The 12,045-nt window shown below is 36.3% G+C and overlaps 1 protein-coding gene across 1 annotated transcript; it reads left to right on the top strand.

Annotated features, from left to right (window-relative positions):
• Positions 1 to 1,020: 1,020 nt before the first annotated feature.
• Positions 1,021 to 10,963, top strand: LOC112515581 (filament-like plant protein 7). The gene is made up of 6 exons (XM_025122475.1): positions 1,021 to 1,099; positions 3,723 to 3,862; positions 5,606 to 5,750; positions 6,899 to 8,852; positions 9,457 to 9,517; positions 10,492 to 10,963. Exons 2-6 carry the CDS (start codon positions 3,770 to 3,772, stop codon positions 10,960 to 10,962), a joined length of 2,724 nt encoding a protein of 907 aa, XP_024978243.1. The 5' UTR covers positions 1,021 to 1,099; positions 3,723 to 3,769; the 3' UTR covers position 10,963.
• The last annotated feature ends 1,082 nt before the right edge of the window (positions 10,964 to 12,045 follow it).

The raw sequence follows: 12,045 nt of genomic DNA, 5'->3' as shown, positions 1-12,045 counted from the left end.
TTTGGTAGGAGTACCTAATTTCAAGGGTTGATTTGATTCTTTTTGTTTGGTTTCGATCAATTCATTTTCAAGATTGCGTTTCGGGTTGGTTCTGTAGCTTACATAATCTTTTGTCGAACTGTTTTTTTTCTTATAACATTTTGTTGGCCTTTTGAAACAATAATAATAGTAATTTAGTTATAGTTTTGAAATATTTAAAATGAGTAAAAGATTTGTGTTATTTTGAAAATATATGGGGAAAATCTGGAATGACTTAACAGGTTAAGTAAGCATATCCTATCTTAATGCTTTAAGTGGGAACGTTTTCCAAAATTACCATTGTCCTATTTTTCATTTTGCACTATTATGAGAGATTCTTAATCATTTTGACCACTTAATCATTCTACACTAAACCATTAAGCAACTACCAAACATCCAATTAATTTATCCAAACAAATTAATACTTAAAGTCAACTTAATAGATAAAAAATAAAACAAACACCAAACCTTTCTTCCTAAAAATAACATAATTAAACTTTTAAACCACAAGGGTAGTGTCTGATTGGTTTGAGCTTGACTCCAAAGGTCAAAAGTAATAGGAGATTTCAGGTTCAAATCCAAGGAGGAATAAAAATTCTCTTGTGGCCACGGAGGTTCAGATACGGTGACTCCGGGTTATCTGCAAAGCATGTGATCGTTCTAAGATTAATCGACTCGCATAACGAGTTGGATATTCAGGTTAATAAAAAAAATAACATAATTATTTTGTAATAAATAATTTAAAAATGGAGGATATATGCGCAAAACCCCTCCCCCTTGGGAGTTGGGAACTATAAATTTTTTTCCATTTATAAAAATAATGAGTGCCACATAGGGATCTGACCCGATTTGACCCGGCCCTACCCGGCCCGACTCCATCACGTACCTGTCAGATTCCACTCGATTTGCAAATCTCTCTCTCCAAACTGTGTTATATATCGTACAACTTGCAAACTACATTTACTCTCTTTCTCTCTCTAGAAACCAGCTCCCACTGGTGCTTCCACTTCTTCTCCACTATTTCCGCTCTGATTTTATTTGTCGCCGGTTAATGCTCCCGTCGGTGCACCGTCGACTGTCGGTAAGATCGTAACTCATATTTTATTATGTTTACAATACGAATGAGGTCTTCGTATTTCCAATACTTCATTGTGATTTGTGCATGCTCTTCTTTCGATTCGTTTCTGCTTGCTGTTCTTTGTAGTTCAGATTTGAGTTTTAGTTTCATTTATACGGAAACGATGATCGATGAAAATGCACCGCGCAAAAAAGTGTTTTTTTTTGTTATTGTTGTTGTAGTTGGGATGATTAATGGTTTTTTTTTTTTTTTTTTGATATTTTCTGCGTCCATTTTATTGATTTTACTTTGTTAGTTTGAAATTCGGTTGCTATTTTGTAGATTTGATGTTTTTTCCCCGTAGTGTAGTAGTGTTATTTTTTTTTAGATTTTTTCAGAAAAATGAATTATCATGAATTTACTCTTTTTGTCTGATTTCTTGGAATTTTAATCTGTTAGCAACACGTCTTGATTAATTTATGGACTCATTTGACCTAATCGAGCTTTTATTACTAGGGAGATGTGGAAAGATCCGTGTGGGCGTATCATATTATCACTGTTTTTATTTGTTAACACTCCCCTTCAAGTGTCACCCGGCTGTCAAGCTATTGAGTAGCAGTCTTGTAGACAAGCATCTGCTGATAATGTTGAGAGCTTACTATAAATTCTAATACTAAAACATAAATACATTTATATGAAAATTAGTATTTATTGGTTTGCATTGCTTTGTAAAGTTATATCCTACGATAACTCCAAATTATCTATTGTGACTTATGTGCTTCTCTTTTTGACCATTAGTGAGTTAATTTTCCTCAAAGTAGCTCTCTCTCTTTGACTTATGCCCCTGAAATGAATTATATATATTGAAATTACTGTTTGAGAACAAAAGATTTCAGATATTCTCACTGAGAGAAATGGATAACATGTTCCATGCTTGTGAATTACCACGGGTGAGTCAGATGGACAATCAACAAAAGTTTCACTTCCTCATGTGTGATTTCCTAACTCTACAGAAGAAAAAAAGGATCATTTTTGCTGTTAATTGAACTAAGAAGCCCTATTATTCAAACAAGGTACTAACTAGCACTTGGGATATGGTCCCACTTTGCAGCCCCTTTCCCCTGGTGTAGGCTTGTAACTTGACAAAATGTTTTGAAGTACTATTAATGATCTTTTTTGTTAGTCTTATGTGAATTTGCTACTCTATTTTATACGCATATATGAATAATAATATTAGATTGAAGGTGACTTTGATGCAACAGGTAAAACTTGTTGATGTTAGATTTATCAAGATAGAGGGCTACTTTTGAGGAAAATGAACCCACTAATGGTAAAAAAGAGAAGCTCATAAGTCATAAGCTTATAAGAGATGATTTGGAGTTATTGCAGTGTATAACCTTACGATGCAATGCAAACCAGTAAATACCAACTTACATATAAATGCATTTCTATTTATTGTTCGAAGTTTTGGTAAGCATTGCGCATATTACAATTAACTCGTCAACAACATGATTAACAAGTGATTGTCTACAACTCAATAGCTTGACAGCTCGATGATGCTATGCTTGAAGGTGAGTATTAACAACAATGTTAATATGACGTAAGACAAGTTTCAGCGAACATGATCCACCCACAAGGATCTTTTCACATCTTTCTAGTAATAAAAGCTTGATTAGGCTAAACGAGTCCATAAATTAGTCAAGACGTGTTGCTAACATATCAAAATTCCACGAAATCAGGTACAAAGAATAATTCATGATAATTTATTATTCTCAATAAACCAAAAAAGTAACACCACTATATTACAGGGTTAAATAAAATAAAATCTACAAAATAGCAATGAAATTTCAAACTATCAAAGAAAAAAACTCATTCACCACTTGATGACTTTGATATAAGGCAGATCTGTCATTATACATTTATGACATCTACTTCCTTTAGCTCTAAGCTTTAGTGATTAATCAAGATTAAATAGCTGTGACAAATAGACGAGGACCGATGCATCTTATGAGCCCTGCAGTGCAGAAACATGTTAGCTTTTATCTATGTGAAAGAGACTTCACATAGAGGATAGTCAGAAAAAGAAGAAATTCAGACCGGCTAAATAATTGAGAATGTAACTGGAGAAAAAGTGTCAAGAGGTAGTCCAAATAACAGATAAGAATTATCCTGCAATTTCTGCATTATTTGACTCTGAGTTTGTCTAATTGTTTTTTGTCTCCGGGGCAGCAAGTCATGCATTATTCTCACCTTCGCTAGCTTAGAGCATCTCCAATTGGAGGTCCTTATAAGCAAAAAGTGTAGGTTCTTATAAGAACTATCATTGCAGAGATATCTTATAAGACATTCACATCCTTGGAGTTCTTGTACAAGAATCTTGGTTCTTACCTTGATGTTTGTGTGAAATGACATCTTAATAGTTTCTTTTATATAATTATTGATGTCGAAAAAAATACATGGGACCCACAAAAGGGGTTCTTATAAGAAGTAGTATCGTGGAGTTGTATGTATATTTTTAATTTGGTGAGTTCTGAATGATGTGGCAAGAAAAGATACAAAAAATGGGTTCTTATAAGAACCTCCCTTGGAGATGCTCTTAGATTCTTAAAAGAGGTTTATAACGAGTGTTCCTTCTTTACTGTGGCAGATCCCTATGTGATTTAAGTTATCCACACATTGTTTAGCGTTGCTCAAATGATGGAACACAAGTCATGGCTTTGGAAGAAAAAATCGATTGAGAAGACAATGATTGCAGCTGACAAGGTGAATAGAGGGAATGAAGATGAGGTAGATAAAGCTTCTTCCTCTTGCTTGTCCATCTTATTTTCCGCCTCTATTGCAAACGTTAAGTTTTATTCAACACAAGAATGGGGGTAAAATGGTAATTTTACGTCATTCAGACTGTTGATTCATAACAATCCTAACAATCATTTTCTATCTAGCACTGAATCATACATAGCCTCTTAATTATTCAGGCCACTTAATCATTCTGCACCAAATAATCCCGAAGTTACCTTTAACCACATAATTCAATACTTAGATGGAAATGCTTTAGCTTTTAATGCTAACATATCTTTACTTGTATGCTATGTTGTTAATTGCGGTGCTATAGCGGTTAGCGGTCCTAGAAGAAATAGCGGTGAGAAATAGTGGTTTCGCTAATAGCGGCGCTAATCACCGCAATTGGGCCGCATTTTGACTTGCAATAGCGGTGTGAAAACCACAATTAGGAGTTGGGCTTTCAGTTGGCCTTTTAAAGGGTTTAGAGAAGTCGATTAAGGGATTACGAGCTAGGGGGCTGATTTTCATTTGCAATATTGGTGTGTAAGCTCGCTATTTCTCTCTTCTATTTCAATCTATATTTTGCATCTTCTCTTCACAACAACGTTGTCTTCCAACACCGATTTCTCATCTCTTCTATTCACCTGTTCTTATGTTCATTTTCAAAATATATATTATGTTATGCATCTATTCATACATTTATCTATAATTGTAATGATTACATGAACTGCTCTATGTGGACCGTTATATCACCGCTTTACCATCGTGATAACCGCTATATCAAATCACGGTTCTGACCGCAATTTCAAATTTTGACCGCTGTAACAGCATAGCTTGTATGACACTTAACTTAGTGTTATTGTTTCTCATATATGAAAATAATTGGTCTTTAAGTTTCAAGTATCAAATTATATTCTTTTGACCTCAAAATCTGAAAGTGCCTTTTTTGTATATTTAGAACCTCAAGTGAGATTTTAATTTAATCCATGACCCCCAGATGAGTATGAAACCATTTTTTCTTTAATAGACCTGGAGGTTATGGATTTTATTAAAATCTCATTTGAGGTTATATACCTAAACGAGCTGCATTTTTTTGCTGGGAATCGAGGACTCAATTTTTTTTAATGTTTTTTGGGACAGATTTCTATGATATCTGGCATCACAGACTCTTAGGAAGTAAGTTGGACTAATTGGTAATATGCACCAAGATTTTAACTAGCAGCATAAAACTACCTGTAAAGTAGGCTTTCTTGGTTTTTTTCTGGAATTTGTTGGTTTTGTATAAAATTTAACACTGTTTACAACAGCCGCAAACCCAGGTTTTTTGCCGAGCGGGTGCACCTTTAAGGTGGGTAAAAGGACCACAAAGTCGCTGGATGTGCTTTTAGCTGAATTGCATCTTTTCAGTGATTTTTTAAGTTTTTTGGTTGATTTGGAGAGATTTTGTAAAATTTTTGGTTGTTTTAGAGGTATTTTTTCGGCTTTTTTGGTTGATTTCGAGGGACTCTTTTCGGTTTTTTGGTTGATGTTTCTCGTATTTTCTAATATCTCAGAGCACCCCCTCAAAGTTTAGCGGGTGTACCTTACATACCAAAAAAGGGTCCCACGTGCGATAATTGGTTGAGCGGGTGCAAGGGATCCTACTCGGGACTTATTCCTGGGTGACAAGCATATTCATATGGATGCCATTATCACATCACGTCCTAAATTACCATCCACACACAATTCTAACGATCTTCTCATTTGTAGTTGCAGGGTATTTTAGCTTATGAAGCCGAACTGGAGAGGAATTTGAATGTTTCAAATGAGAATCTTTCGGCGGCACTTGCTGAGATTAATGCTAAAGATGACATTGCAAAGAAGCAAACAAACATTGCACGAGAAGCCATTCAAGGTCATTTACAATTTTGTGTTTATCCAACTACATTTCTCTCCATATGGGATTGGTCATCCGACACTCCTAAGCTTTAGGAACTGGCATTTGTCTTTAGTGGAAATGGGTGATTCCAGGCTTCGTGTAGACTTATCCCATGGCAAATTGCGACTGTAGGCTTTGCCTGCAACCCTGAGTTAAATCTCTCATTGGCCACAAGTGTATACATAGATGGCAGGATTTCAACCCGGGTTGATTTTATCATCCCCATGTCTTTTAGTTTTGATCACATCTTCAACTACTTTAGCTTTTGTTTCTATTTATTTGTGATACATTGTCTTTATGCGGCTATCAAATGACAACACGAAAACCTTTTATTTTTAACTATATGAAATAATCAAGAGTCAAGGCTTTGGAACATGAATTGCATCCTTTTGTGCTCTCGTAAATCTGAAGCCAAATCCGTGGATGTTTCAACCATTCAAATGTCTCTTAGATCACATGCTTGTGCTTTTTTTTGTTTTTTATAGTCCCATATCAGCTAGACTTGGACCATTTCTTCTCAATATATGTTGAAACTCCCTTCTCTCTCTTCAAGAGCTCTTTTGGAGAGTAAGCTTATGGTTCCATGTATTCTTGGCTTCTTGCATAGAATCAGAGCCAAGGTCTACCACTCTGGGGACTCGACACTCTAGGGTGATCTCTACTCGTCTAGCCCCCTGACGTTCTAGCCAATTTGTGCTCCTCTAGACTCTATTGGAGGGGGCGTTTTTAGAGTTCTGCATCAGCTAGACTTGGACCGTTTCTACTCTATATACGTTGAAACCTCCCTTCTCTCTTTAATGACTCTTTTGGAGAGTAATCTAATGGGTTCCATATATTCTGGAATCAAAGCAAGGTCTACCACTCCAGGGATTCGACACTCTGGGTCAATCTCTACTCGTCTAGCCCCCTTGCGACGTTCTGGGCAATTTGTGCCCGTTTAGCCACTATTATAGGGGGCGTTTCGCGTTTTAGAGTCCCACATCGGCTAGACTTGGTACAGTTCTACTTAATGTTTGTTGAAACATTCCTTCTCTTGTTAAGGGCTCTTTTGGAGAGTAATCTAATGGGATTCTACATATTCTCACAATTTGCTTATTTTTGCTCAAACTATCGCTACTATACAGGATGGGAGAAGGCAGAAGCGGAAGTTTTAGCACTAAAGCAAGAACTAGAGAAAACTACACAGCAGGCAGTAGCGAGTGAGGAAAGACTACACGGTGTTGATGCAGCCTTGAAGGAGTGTATGCAGCAGCTACGTTTTGTTCGTGAAGAGCAAGAAAAAAGGATTCATGATGCTGTTATGAAGACGTCAAGAGAATACGAAAAAGCAAGAATACATATAGAGGAAAAATTATCGGAGTCCAATAAAAGACTTTCCAAACTAAGTTCCGAGAATACCCAATTGACCAAGGCTCTTTTAGCAAAGGAAAAAATGATTGCTGAATTACACGCAGCCAGCGCTCAGGTGGATTCTGATCTAAGTGCCATTATGAGTAGATTGGAGACAACGCAAAGAGACAATGCTTCTTTAAGTTATGAGGTCCGAGTGCTCGAGAAGGAGCTTGAGATCAGGAATGAAGAGAGAGATTTCAATCGACGAACAGCAGAAGTGGCACATAAACAATATCTCGAGAGTGTCAAGAAGATCGCAAAGCTGGAAACGGAGGCACAAAGGCTACGTTTGCTTGTTAGAAAACGGCTGCCCGGCCCTGCTGCCCTCGCAAAGATGAAGAATGAAGTTGAAATGCTGGGAAAAGATCCGATTGAAACCACGAGAAGAAGGTCAAACCCTTTTCCCATTGCTTTAAAGGATTCTTCCTTTGACACATCTGGAAAACAGATTAACTTTTTAACCGAGCAGTTGTGTGCACTTGAAGAAGAGAACAGAGTTCTCAAGGAATTCCTTAACCGAAAAACAAATGAACCGTCGAAAATTCAATTTTCAATTCCTGCTTCATCCTCAGACATAGGTAGTGACGAAAAGGCTAGTATGGCTGAATCTTGGGCACCATCTTGCAAAACTGTTGGAGCTTCAGATATCGGTCTGATGGACGATTTTGTCGAGATGGAAAAGTTGGCAATAGTTTCAGTTGACAAGCCATTTACAAGTACTACTAATCTTGTTTTGGAAAATCACTCAGATTGGCTCGAGAATATACTGAAAGTCATCTCGGATCATTCTAGAATAACACAAAGACAATGTAGTGACATAGTGGCAGATATCACAGCAGCTCTGACACAAAAAAGTGACGAAAATCAAGCCCTGGAAAAATCTTTAGTTGAAACCTCATTGACCAAACTGAGCAACGAAGTGTTCGATTCTGATATGAACAGATCAATGGAGAGGCTAATTGAACTTATTGAAGGCATCAGATTATCTGGGAAGGAAGATAGTTCGTCTCCATATAAAACTTCAGAAACACCCACAGGCTACACGGTCCGTGTCCTCCAATGGAAGACTTCTGAGCTCGGTGCAATTTTGGAGACTTTTCTTCAAAGCTGTACTAATTTGCTAAACGGGAAGGCAGAAATGGAGAATTTTGCTAAAGAGCTGACCTCAACACTAGAATGGATCGTGAACCACTGTTTTTCGCTTCAAGATGTCTCGAGCATGAGGAATGAAATGGATAAACACTTTGATTGGGATGAAACACGCAGCGAGAGTGAAGTTCGTATGTCGGAAACCTATAAGTTGCAATCAAGGGAAGAAAGTAAGAAACTGAAAGATGATCTGGAAAGTATGGAATCTGCAAAAATGGATTTGGAACGTAAACTGCAATCAGAAATTTCTAAGAACGAGTCTTTGGTTATTCAACTTCAAGAATCAGAGAGAACGATTGAAAGTCTGCAAACGGAGGTAGAATCTCTAAAGCAACAGAAGGATATGATCGAAGATCAAATAGAAGGAGAAATGAAGGGTAAAGAAGATCTTGATGAACAACTTATCGAGGCCATCGGTGAGTATAGTGAGGTTCGTGAATTATCTACATCAATTGATCAGGAGCAGCGAGATCACAACAGATGCTCTAGTGAAGGACCAGAGTCCAGAAATCTCGATGAATACGTCCTGCCAGAGAGGTAATATCTTTCTCTTTGATTCCTTAGAAAATTCTATGGTTTTTCTGACATCATTTTCAGACTCTACCTCGACAGCTTGGATCAAAGGCTGTTTAAACTTCAAAAGTTTTGATTTATTGGGTGCGTTTGGTATATGGCGACACGGCTGAACAATTGTCTCGTGTTCGGTGTGACATTAGATTGGGACCCGATAGGGTCTAAGTGGGAAAACATGTATTGTTTTCATTGTCTGACCAAAATAGGTGGAACAAAAATTAGATGAGACAAAGATTCATAAATTACCAAACAACCCATGTTAAATTAAAACCCTAAAAATTAGACGAGTCAAAGACTGATAAATTACTAAACTACCCATGTCAAATTAAAATCTTAAAACTTCTCACAACTCTTTTCAACCCACCTCACTTTTACCCGTCCAGTCCCGTCTAATTATGTCCACTTTCGCACTTCCGCCTGCTTACCAAACGCAATCTTATGGAATCTCGTGTTTCATAGGATTTACACGTGTTCCCTCCATTTTTCATTTTGTTAGGACCAAATATGATGAAAATGTTCGATGACGAACACAATTTTGATCTCGGTAACTTTATTGTTATTATTTCAGCATGACAGAAAAGGGTATACAAAATTGCGAGTTGAACGATGATGAAAAGAAGCTTCAAAGTGTGAGTTCCCATTCTTTATTATGTCACTCGGCCATTTTGGAGATTTGACCTTAAATGAGTTTTTAATTAAATTCATTTACCTCCTGGTCTATTAAAGGAGAAACGGCTTTATGCTCATCAGAAGGTCATGGATTTAACTAAAATCTCGTTTAAGGTTATATACCTAAATATCTCTTATTTGTACACACCCGCACCTGTAGCTTGCCCTCTTGTTCTTTTTTGTTTTGCAAGCCACCGTCTTCACGGAAACCTAGGGGTAGAGGAAAGATATGCATACATTCTACCCCCCACTCTGGGTTATTTAGCTAAATGAACTCCTGACAAGTGTTTTTACAAATCCACAGACCTTCTGACAAGTTTCCACACATTCTTGTGTATGAAAGAAGAAGACATTCTCAAACCGTTTAGAAGGTCATGAATTCACAAGGAAAAAAAAACTTGTCAGAAGGTCATATAACCAAAGCCAAAGGACCCTCCTACTCTCCCCTGACCGGAGGCTAGTAACCTTAAATAAGAATTTATTTCGCAACATAACCTTCTGAAAAACTTAGTGGCATTCTTGTATATAGAAGTGATATTCTTTTTTTAAGCATTGACATTCTCAAATCTTTCGGAAGGTCATGGATTTAAAAAAAAAAACGTTAGATGGTTATTTAACCAAAGGACCCATCCTACTTTTCCGAGACCTGACTATTTAGGCTATTGACCTTAAATGAGAATTTATTTCGCAACATAATCTTCTGACAAGTTTAGTGGCATTCTTATATATGGAAGTGGCATTTTTCTTTAAGCAACCAGCGTTCTCAAATCTGTCATAAGGTCATGGATTTAAAAGAAAATTGTCAAAAGGTTATTTAACCAAATAATCCACCCAAACCCTACCTCTGCGTCGGATTTACTGGGTTCGGTTTGGTTTTGTATGTATCCATTCCTCGAGTTGAGTTTGGTGTTTGTTACAATCATGTTACTTGCAGGAACGCGAAATAATAGCAGCTTCGGAAAAGTTAGCGGAATGCCAAGAAACCATTTTAAACCTTGGAAAACAGTTGAAGGCATTGGCTTCTCCAAGAAACGCATCCGTCCCCGATCGCGTTATCTGCAACCCAACTTTCGTAGCTCCGTCATCATCACCCGTACCCAACAACAAAACAAACCATCAACGAATCTCTCTGCTCGACAAAATGATGGCCGAGGATGCAGCAGGTGCTCAACAACCCACAAAGCCTAAAGAGATTACTCGAACCATAACATCACCGGCCATCGTGATGGATGGTAATAACTCAAAAAATGTGAAAGCTCCACAGAGGTTTTTAAGTGTAAATGGAATCAAACATCAAGAAGAAGAAGAAGCTCTGGTAAATTTCTTGTCTGTTGTTCCAAATAAGAAGAAGAAAGGTGGAATGCTGAGGAAACTGCTGTGGAGAAGGAAAAAGAGTAACAAGTAAACAAGAAAGTATATATAGTTGATGAGTAATATGTATATCTCAAAATTATAATATTATAATAATAATAATAAATAATAATGATAATAACTGAAATATTAGATCATGTCAAGTATTGATTGTAAGAATAGTTGTGTTCCTTTTTCTTGGTTGGGGTTTGGAGTTTGGGGTTTATTGTGATTTTGTTTTTATTCCAAGTCCTGAGAGATGGATTTTTGTGATGTATGTATATATAATTGTTACTTGAAGAAATGGAATTTACGAATGGTGGTTTGGATTGATGGAATGATTTTGAGGGATTTGGATATTGTGGAAAATTTTGAATTTTTTTGGTAGGTTTGGTTTGTATGATTTGGAATGGAGTTTAATTTTTTTTTTTTTAAATATTTGTTTGTTTTTTGTTTCGATAACATACCAAGCTTGATGGAGAAATTAGGGGAGATTTAATGAAAAAGATAAGGTAGAGATATGATGGAAACAATTGAAATCTATGAGATTTGAATTTGAAATGACAACCGATTTTATAAGGTCTGGTTTTGGTTTGAAGGATTGGTTTTGAGGGATTTGGAATTCTTGATGTGTTTGGTTTGTGGGATTTGTAATGGAATTGAATTCCATTATTTATAAAAAAATTGTAATTCTTTTTATAAATAATTATAAAAATATTTAAATCATTTTTTATTAATTCATTATTACAAAACAAATGTTTTGACATATTTTAAACCATTATTATATACAAATCTTATGAAATACCATGAAACATGAAATATTGGGATTTCAAAAATCCCAATATTGGGATTTCAAATCTAGTAAAACAAACTCATAAATGAAATTTCAAAAATCTATGTTTGTAGGATTTCAATGAAATATTGGGATTTCAAATCTAGTAAAACATGAAAATCAATGAAATTCAATTTCAAATCCCTCCAAATACAATCCAACCCCACAAACAAAACGAGGCCCGTTCGACTGTTGCTGAGCAGTTTTTGGATATCAAACGGACCTTTCCAGAAGGTAATTTTAATGTGGCCGATTTCCCTTCTTTTGCAATCAATTTCGCTACAGCACCCATTGCTTTAGCTAATT

Source organism: Cynara cardunculus (assembly GCF_001531365.2).
Source record: "Cynara cardunculus var. scolymus isolate 2C chromosome LG 7, CcrdV1, whole genome shotgun sequence".
NCBI classification, from domain to species: Eukaryota; Viridiplantae; Streptophyta; class Magnoliopsida; order Asterales; family Asteraceae; genus Cynara; species Cynara cardunculus.
Note: the sequence above shows the minus strand (reverse complement) of the source record. Positions and strands in the feature narration are given on the sequence as shown.

What these genes read in the sequence shown, in the direction of transcription:
- LOC112515581 (XM_025122475.1), top strand. Translation starts at nt 3,770, where the DNA reads ATGATGGAACACAAGTCATGGCTTTGGAAGAAAAAATCGATTGAGAAG. An exon ending in ATAGAGGGAATGAAGATGAG is followed by an intron (nt 3,863 to 5,605) that starts GTAGATAAAGCT and finishes TCTCATTTGTAG; the next exon opens with TTGCAGGGTATTTTAGCTTA. An exon ending in ATGAAAAGAAGCTTCAAAGT is followed by an intron (nt 9,518 to 10,491) that starts GTGAGTTCCCAT and finishes TGTTACTTGCAG; the next exon opens with GAACGCGAAATAATAGCAGC.